General features: G+C 39.4%; 1 protein-coding gene across 1 annotated transcript; it reads right to left on the reverse strand.

Moving 5' to 3' along the window:
* Positions 1-335: 335 nt before the first annotated feature.
* LOC146614743 (alanine aminotransferase 2-like) lies at positions 336-8,567 on the reverse strand. The gene is made up of 11 exons (XM_085376352.1): positions 8,469-8,567; positions 7,954-8,043; positions 7,762-7,870; positions 7,537-7,673; positions 6,367-6,610; positions 6,038-6,117; positions 3,771-3,907; positions 3,078-3,240; positions 1,991-2,146; positions 1,307-1,419; positions 336-426 (listed from the first exon to the last, which is right to left on the reverse strand). The coding sequence occupies exons 1-11, from the start codon at positions 8,565-8,567 to the stop codon at positions 336-338; spliced, it is 1,419 nt and encodes a 472-aa protein (XP_085232478.1).
* Between the last annotated feature and the right edge of the window lie 1,436 nt (positions 8,568-10,003).

A 10,003-nucleotide genomic window follows, 5' to 3' on the forward strand; every position in this document is an offset into this window, starting at 1 on the left:
TGTTTTGGATTTTTTTTTAACATTTATTTTTATCCCAAATGCCCCACTGACACAGCCCTCAAGAGATCTGTGGTTCCTCCCGGGACTGCGTCAGGGGGCTTTTGCTTGTTAGGGAAAGGTGTGAAAGGGAGAGTGGCTAAACTGCTGGTGCAGAGTATCAGTGCATAATCTGGTTAAAATGACAGATTAAGGTTTAAAGAGATCTCTATCTATACAGTAGTATTCACAGTTGATTTTATGTACAGTAACTACATTATTGGTTACATTGTGCTGCAAAGGAAGCAACAGCATTATTATTAAAAGGTGTTTCCTTCATTCTGTTGTTGACATTTTTATCAGGCAAGTTTTTCCAGCAGGCGATGGTGGAAAGAACGAAGGCGTGCCAAGATCTCCTCCAGAGTGGAAGGAGGAGTCAAAATACACAGCCTGAGAGAGAAGGAAAAAGAAACACACCAACACAACATTAACATATACTACCTTGAAAAAGAACAGTCACATGAAAACTACTTACATTTTTAATGTGTTTAGATCACCAAGCATTTGACCTTTGGAATAGTGCCTGCATTTGCTCGATTTTACCAATTTTAAATATATACAACGAAACTAAATAGAGCCCTACATTTCATAAAGTTACAAATAAAGGATCCAGATTGTGTGCTAATTATTAGAACCTAATTATTAGTATCTGATTAACTAGTACTTATATAGCATTTCTTGCACTTGCTCTAACTGAGCACTAGAAGCACTTTATTACAAGACATGTTTCCCTATTCACACACATTCATATAATGCTTTAATCTGTACTAAAGTGTTAGCCAGTAAGCGTGGCTTCACAGAAAGATCTGTGAAACTGGTTTATTTTATTATATGTCTTTGTGTTGTTTCTGTGCTGCTAACCAACCAGGCTAGCAATAGCTGACAACTCTGTAATATGGCCACTTCTGGCTTTAAACAACAACAACAACACAGTTAGGGACTTGAATGTTAACATTGAGGCTTCAGAAACCAAAGAGTGACAGTTCGGGGGTTAACTTAATCTTTTACATACAGTTTGCTATTTAAGATTTTTCAAAAACCTCTTTAAATAATGCGGTAGGAATGAGAATGCAATTCCAATAAAATTAAGCAATTAGCAATCAAAAAAGACCCAAGTAAAAATGTTAATGAGATAATGGTCAGCACAACAGCATCAGCAAACTGTTTATTTTGTCTACAAATCATTCTCTACATTTTTTCACAAAATCACACATTTAGGGGACTAAGGGCTAATTAAAGATCTGACTAGAAACATAAAATAAAATTTTACCTGATGTGATAGTTTTTATCTTCCTGTCCATTCTCACAACCTGCCCCCACACAAATACCCTCTTCTCTCAGCAACCTCTGACAGTAAAGCACATCCGCCTTCACTTCCAGCCTCTGAAATTAAAGACAGTAAAACATTGTATCAATTTATGATTTTCACTGTTACATAAAAATGCAAGCAATTAAATGCTGGATTTTTAATGTTAACAATTTTTTTTACTCATATATACTGCTCAAAAAATGAAGGGAACACTTGAAAAATCCTAACTTTTCCTGACTGAAATCCTTACTTTTGGTAAGATTATAAATCTCGCTCATCCAAGTTGTGGGAGACGAAAAAATGCTTCTCCCGCTAAATTGATTCTTTCATTCACCCAAGTGACAGAAGAAGTGACTTGGGTGAGATCCAAGTGAAGAGAGACCTTTTTTTCTTCAGCGTGCATTTATGTTCCCAAACTGGGAAGTCTAATGTGATGTGGGGCAGTTTATAAGTTAATATAAACTGCAGTGGGCTTTTATTTTGACATTATTTTAATCTTAAAAGCAAAGCTGTAAAAACATACTGGATTAAATTTTACCCCTGAAATTTAAAAAAGTAGGAATGTAAAGTTCCCTGAAATCGAATTTAAAAAAAAACAGGCACACAATCAGAATAACATCCATATTTTTATCTTTGAAATCTCACCTTAGCTTCCTCTACGATGTGAGGTGGCAAGTGTACCCGGGGATAAAGAAAGAGTCCTGCCATTGATGGCTGACAGCTCATCCCTTCTACTCTATTCAGAAACTCACACGCCCGTTTAGCATTCTGGGAAAGAGTATCCTCAATATGATGAATCTCCTTTAAGAATAAAATAAATATTACTGTAGGCTGGGGAGCTCCTTGAAAAACACTCATTTACTCAACTGCAGTTTTATTCAACATATTGTATCTCATATCCTCTTGGATGCTATGGCTCACTGGGTCATGCTGACGCTGCACCAATGCTGTAAATATTCACAAGACTTTGGATTCACCTAACAGAGTATATCAGGGAAAGGAACAATCCCCCTGCCAGTTTAACAGTTCAAGTGTTATGGTAATGGTAAATGGCCTGCATTTGTATAGCGCTTTTCTAGTCCATAGGACCCCAAAGCGCTTTACACTACATTCAGTCATCCACCCATTCACACACACATTCACACACTGGCGATAGCAAGCTACATTGTAGCCACAGTTGCCCTGGGGCGCACTGACAGAGGCGAGGCTGCCGGACACTGGCGCCACCGGGCCCTCTGACCACCACCAGTAGGCAAACACGGGGTTAGTATCTTGCCCAAGGATATTTGGCATGCAGCCAGGGTGCAGCCTGGGATCGAACTACCGACCTTCTGATTAGTGGCTGACCTGCTCTGCCACCTGAGCTACAGCCACCCTCAAACACCCTTATTGGGATGTTTACATGCCTACATGCATTGAGTTGCTGCTATGTGATTGGCTGATTAGATATTTGCATTAATAGCTGAGTCGGTGTACCTTATAAAGCATCTGCTAAATGTACCATGACAACATGTAATGTGGATGCTGCGGCTTATGATGATAAACCAACAGCAAATCTAATTTCTCTGCAGTTTCCTTTAGTTTTGTGAATGTGTTTATCCTTGTTAAGCTCCTTATTGCATTTTTCCTACAGCATAACTGTTTTGTCTCCATGATTACACTTTAATACAATGCATTTACCAGAGATCCTTTTTGATTAAATAAAGACGTTACCATAGGACAGTCCCCTTACCTGTGTGTATGAGTTATAGGAAGAATCTTCAGGTCTAGGTGGATTAACACTAAGTTCCAGTGCCAGCTGTGGTAACACTGAAGCGCTGGAAATGACAGTTAAGTACTTTTTCACTGCTGGGTCAATGTTGATTACCTCCATATACCCTCCTCTCAGACCACCCCTAAACAAAGCAAATGCAGAGTTTAATAAACAGCATTGATTAACACTGATGAATGCTCTATCATTCAGGAAAGGAAATTCCAAAAGGTTAATTGTATTGATCTGGACATTGTATTTTCAGAGGCAGAGAAAACGCTTCTCGAACTCATTCCAGTGACTCCTTCAGTCACTCAAACCAGTGACTGACTAGGATGAGTGACAGAATCAACTTTGTAGGGTGTTCTTATATTCCCATCAGCAGTCGATTTGTATATTAAAAATGGACCCTATCGAGATGTCAACCACTTTTATGCTCTGAAGCTTTAAGAAAAAGTCAATTTTAGAGTTATTATATTTGAAGGCAAAAGTGATCATATTTAGACATGAGTGTTCATTTATCAACTAACAGTAGCAAGCTTGGTTAGAAAGTCCATAAACTGTACAAGTACATAGATATCTGTGAAATAGAGCTAACTAATAAGGACATTGGGATAATAGGGACAATGACTAACACATGTTGAGGTTAGACATTGATCATTGAATGACACTCACTCTCCTATGTGGGCTGTGGAAATTGAATGGAAAGACACCAGCTCCATTGTCTCAGCATACATTTTACCCATCTCAGACAGCACTTTCTTGTAGGAAATAAATTCTTTGTCCTGGCCGTACACACTATCCTGGTGCACCTAGACAGTACAAGTGAACATCAAAAGAAAAAGTGAAAAGTGAAAACCTGCACAACTCCTCCAAAGGGCAAGGGCTAAACTAAAACAATGAGGTTTTATGATATTTGAATTACTACGTGCTGACCTCGAGCTGCTTTTATAATAGCCCACTGCTTTCTGACCTTGGAACTATGATCTTGAAGGATTACATACTAAAATTGTGTATTTTATTGTCTTTACCCATAGGGTTGGAGAAGAATTTGCTTATGTGTGATTTTCTGAAACATTATAGCATCATTGTGGTAATAAAAACTGTTGTATAGCTCTCTCCATGCCCTTTTTAATATGACATATTACTTAACATGGTTTCTTGAAGTCAACCTTGGATGCTAACAATGAAAGTTTGAAGACAATCAGTTCCCTCATCTGCAAATGGTTACTGGACTTCCTGACCAACCGCCCCCAACATGTCCGGCTGGATAACCGCTGCTCATCTACCATCACAATGAACACCGGTGTACCACAAGGCTGTGTGATGAGCCCTTTCCTCTACTCCCTCTTCACCCACGACTGCAGACCTGCTGATGGTTCCAACACCATCATTAAGTTTGCAGATGACACCACGGTGATTGGCCTCATCAGTGACAACGATGAGGCCGCCTACAGGGAGGAGGTGGATCGTCTGGCTGAGTGGTGCGACACAAACAACCTGCTGCTTAACACCGAGAAGACCAAGGAGCTCATCGTGGACTACAGGAGGAATGCTGACCCACATCCACCCATCCACATTAAGGGGACGGCTGTGGAGCGTGTGAGCAGCTTCAAGTTCCTGGGAGTCCACATCTCCGAGGATCTCACCTGGACGACCAACTGCTCCAAGCTGGTCAAGAAGGCTCACCAGCGCCTCTTCTTCTTGAGGACTCTGAGGAAGAACCACCTGTCCTCAGACATCCTGGTGAACTTCTATCGTTGCACCATCGAGAGCATCCTGACCAACTGTATAACAGTCTGGTACGGGAACTGCTCTGCCTCGGACCGGAAGGCGTTGCAGAGGGTCGTGAAAACTGCCCAGCGCATCGCCGGAGCACCACTTCCTGCCATAAAAGACATCTACAGGAAGCGGTGTCTGAAAAGGGCTGGGAAAATCATCAGAGACCCCAGTCACCCATCACATGGACTCTTCACCCTCCTGCCCTCTGGGAGGCGCTACAGGAGCCTCCGGACTAAGACCACCAGGTACCGGAACAGCTTCTTCCCCACAGCTGTCAGACTCCTGAACTCTGCCTCCTGACATCTGACCCACGTTAACTCATGGACTGAACATACACACACACACACACACACACAATGGACAACTGTACCCTCAAACACACAATAATAACATGGAGTGAACCACCACTCACAACCACTAGCACTTTATATAGCCTCTGTAGAAATTATCCACACCCTCACTTACCTTAACTGCACTACTGTATAGCCCTGTGTAAACAATCATTCTGTACATACGATAATTTTTAACCCTACAACTGTTTACAACTTGCATAGTTCCCATTTCTGTATAGCTGTATATCTCAGATTCCTGTAAAGTTATTTATTTCATATTCTGTATAGTTTTTCATATTTATATCCTGTCCATATCCTGTCCATAGCTTGTACTCACTACAGCCTGTACATACTTATAGTTATAGAATATTCACAACATACTTCATACCGTGTACATTATAACATAATAGACCCATTTCTGTAATATACTTACATATCTATATTATTGCTAATATATATTGTAATATATCTATATCACTAAGCACTTCTGGATGGATGCAAACTGCATTTCGTTGCCCTGTACCTGTGCATGTGCAATGACAATAAAGTTGAATTCTATTCTATTCTATTCTATTCTAAAAAAAATTGTGGGTAATATAAGTTTGTTTTGTTTTTTTTTTACATATTTTTATATTTGGTTTCACTTGATTTTCACAAACATTAAGTCAGCTCGAGCTGTTACTGGTAGCTACCATCACACAAACTTTGTACATGATATTTTGAAAACTGTGGAGGTTAGACTGCTAACAAACAGGCAGGCAAAAACAGCCAGACTGATGATGTACTCTTTCTCTTTGAGGGGAGAGTAAACGTTATGCTTGTGGTCACCTCTTCAGCCAGTATGATGAGGCCATTGGTAGCAGCAAAGTGAATCACCTTCTCAATAGTCTCTCTGTCTTGCACGTAACCTACCAGGGGAAAAGTCACATTATTGAATGAGCTTCTATGAAGTAGCTGTAAACCACAAATCCACATGTGCAGTGCAAACAGCTAGAAAGAGACTCACATTTTAGTTTTTATTTAACTCTTAGGCTTTAAGACAGTTGACCTCTTAGCATGATATAGTTTTAAAAAGAGGACGAGGATTCTCTTAACGTATACACGAATATAGAATAGATCAAAAGCTGTGCAGGATGTACCAACAATGGGCTGCTCACCTGTAGGTTTTCCTGGGTTGCTGATGTATATGGCTTTGGGCTCACAGTGGACTCTTCCAGCCTCTAAAGCTCTATGCAGCTCATCCAGGTTTACAGCCCAGCCTTGTTCTTCAAAAAGACGGTATGGAACCAGTGCCAGCCCAGTCATGTCCAGCAGCATGGGCAGAGTATGTGGACAGGGCATGGGGGTCAGCACACCTGTCTGAGTTTTGCCCTCTCCGCTGGTAAGCAGGTTCAAAAACACCTATAGTGCAAAAATTATGTTGTTTTTGTCATAATAATAATAATAATAATAATAATAATAATAATAATAATAATAATAGATGAAAATAGTGGGTAGTTTTGTGCATGATCAAAAGATGTGGTTGCAGCAAAGTGGTGAATTCACAGTAAGGAATGGTGTGGGACTGATACACAGTGGCGGTGGTGCTCATGGTCAGTGTTCGGTTACATCAAGCATAGCAGAGATTAATTTTAATTTAAGCTGAAGAGAGTTGATTACAGCTTAGACTCATTCACTCAAGTCCTCCTTTATGCCAGTTATATACTATGATAAAGACACTGTTAGTGTAGGAAATAGAAATCAGTCTAAATAGCTGGGGGGTTTTTTGTTTTTCATTCACTGCTTGTATCCTAGATACAGATTCAAGCTAAGTACATTTGTATTCTCGTGTGCTGATATTTTTATATTAAGATACCAGCAGGTTCAGTTACCTTTGTATAAAAATAGATGGTAGAATTGTCCTTCAAGGAGCTACCTTTTACTTTCTTACTCTGAGTACATTTCAGAGTCTGCACTTGTTCGCTTCTGCAACTTCTTAAGTGAAGAAGTTGCAGAAGTACATTAACTTTTACTGCATTTTACTTTTCCTTTTTCTTGGCTTTGCCAAGTGGTTACATTTCTGGTGGTTACAAGTTAAAGGAATGGTTGGCCTGCGTCTCACAATCAGGATTTAAAGTGTCTGTCAGAGTCCAGAGAATAAGAATGATTTGCTAAGAAACACACCACATCACTCACAGATTACATCTGGTGGAACACCTTTCCAAGAATTGGCCAATTTTTAAGCATTTCTTAAGTAACTAATTATACAAAGCAGAAAGATATAGCTTTATTTAAAAAAGAAAACAAAAAGAAACCTTCATTAAAATGTTCAGTATAAAGTGTCACACCGACAAACTCTTCTGTAATCCAGTAGTTAAGATAATGTCTTCTGGATGAGAAGGCACGCCACCATCTCGCCTTGTGATAAATTCAGAAATGCTTTTCTGGACTTGTGGTAAACCACCGGAGGTTGTGGAGTATGAACCTGTCACAGGCAAAGTGATTAGACTGGCCAGCAGAAGCATTTATACTCACTTTGTGCATTGCTTGCAGATATAATTGTTTTTTCTCACCCACACTCCCTCCAGAACACATGTCCAGAAGCTTCTGTGCCCTTTGCCTGACATCCAGAGGAAGGCTTTTTTCTTTGAGGAGCTCAGGGTACAGACACACTGCCATAACCTAAGAAAGCAATCAGAAAGTGATGTGCTCAGGTTGACAGAGAAGTGCAGGTAAAATTCACAGATGATACATAAAACACCAACCTGGCGAATAAATGAGATAGGTGGCATTCCTGCCTTGTGTGGATCACCTGAGCTGACATCAATCACACTCTTGAAGGGTTTTTTTACACTCTGGAAAAATACATCAGTGTTTATCAATATTGACCGTTTTTTAAATTGACAGCTAAATTCTATCTATGCCAATCATGTACTTATCTCTTTAACCCTTTGACATTTGGTTTTCCCTTGGCTAATTTAAACTATATAGAGATAGAGAATGAATTCAATATTAACCATATATGACATAACCATAGCTTATACTTGTGGTTAAAAATGTACACTCATCCTCATCCATTTCCTTGACGTGGAGGTCAAGGAAATGCTGGCCTTTTTTTTGAATAAGTAGAAGAATAAGAGAGCACAAGGGAAAAAATAGTCTGATCTGTGGCCTTAATATTTATTTGGTTTTCAGACATTTCATTTGTAGTAACTATCAAGTTACTATATATATGACTCATAATTTATACTGTCTCTCAACTTCTTTACAGCTGACTCACCTGTGCAATCTGCTCTGAGATGCATGCTGCTAGACCCTGCAGGTTCACTGGGGCTCGGATCCCACGCACCCTGGGATTCACGTCCTGCACAGTGCTCATCTCTCCTGATTCAACTGTCTAACTGATCAAGGTCCAGTGAGAGGCCTGGAAATACACTCAGGAGGCGGGTACTTTGTAATTAGAATACCCGCCTCCTGATGAGTCTGGTCTTTAAGAGAAGACGGTGTCAGATTATTCAGCACCTTTTAAATTCAGATTTAGAAAAGAGCAAATGAGGAGAAACTAATACGGAAGAAATATACTCTTTCCTTCAAAGTTGCTGCTGACTGGTACACTCCAGGCTAATCACAGTTTGCCAGTGGTAACGCAATAGTGTTATCTGATTATATCTGAAGTTTTTGTGCCTTAATTGTTAAACTGCCTTTAATATCTGAAATTGTCCATATGACTTTTTCAACTGTGACACTTTTTGTATAAATAAAGCTTAAAAATGAATTTTACATACTTGGATATCAGCATATGTTTGAATCGGAATCCTTTGTAGTTTTTCTGCAGTCTGTTCATTTTGTTCGCTTTTAAATGTTTACCAGAGAAGTCTACTATTCTTAGAACTTGAACTTGTTCGTTTAAGACTTTTCCTACTTTAAAAACAAAAGAAATGTTTTAACCTTGTGACAAGCAGCACAGTCTGGAGTTTAAATATAAAACTAACTGCTTGTTACTGACTGACATAATGGGCCTTAAGTTCAAAAGTATAATCATACAGCAAAATAAGATCTTTTATTATTCCTTGGTGTAATAACGTTTTAAAGAGTTAGTACAAGCAGATATTGTCATGCCTTTTTAAAAAACTGAGTATATTTTAATCTGGGAGTATTTCCTGTAATTATATCTATTGTCGCTCTATGAATTATGTTAACTTTGCAGCTTTCTTCTTGTTTGATGGCAGATACTCCCTTCACCCTGGCCAAAAAGCCTAAAATGACCAAAGAAAAGTGGGAAACAGCTAAACATGAGAGGTTTTTAGACAAAATTGGTGTTTTTTTTCCATTGATTAAGCACTTTTTCCAGCCAAGAGTGATACCATATATGCCCTATAGCTGCAGAAAAGGCTAACATTGTTATCTTTTTACAAAAAAACCAGCTAAACATAAGAGGTTTTTGGACAAAGTGTGTGTTCTCCATTCTTTAAGCACCGGTTCGAGCACCAGTTCGAGCACCGTTTAAGCACCGGCACCATTTCAAAAGTACCGGTTTGGTACTGGTATTGGATAAAACCTAAACGATACCCATCCCTAGTGCTCAGTGTGTCTGGTTTTGCTTCCCCTTGTCTCATTAGGTCTGATTCATCCCAGCTATCTTACCACCTGTTTCCATCCTCTCGTTGTCCTGCTTGTGTATTTAAGTCCCGTGTTCCTTCCTGTTAGCTGTTATGTTGTACCTTCACTATACTGTGTTTCTTCCCTCCGCATTCCCACTTAATTCCTAGTTGTCAGTTCCTCATTTATTTTGTAGTGTTTTAGTTTGAGTTTTTT

The sequence above is a fragment of the Diplotaxodon limnothrissa genome, linkage group LG17 (assembly GCF_057381915.1).
Source record: "Diplotaxodon limnothrissa isolate DT_005_m linkage group LG17, D_limnothrissa_male_GT1.1, whole genome shotgun sequence".
In the NCBI taxonomy this organism is placed as follows: domain Eukaryota; kingdom Metazoa; phylum Chordata; class Actinopteri; order Cichliformes; family Cichlidae; genus Diplotaxodon; species Diplotaxodon limnothrissa.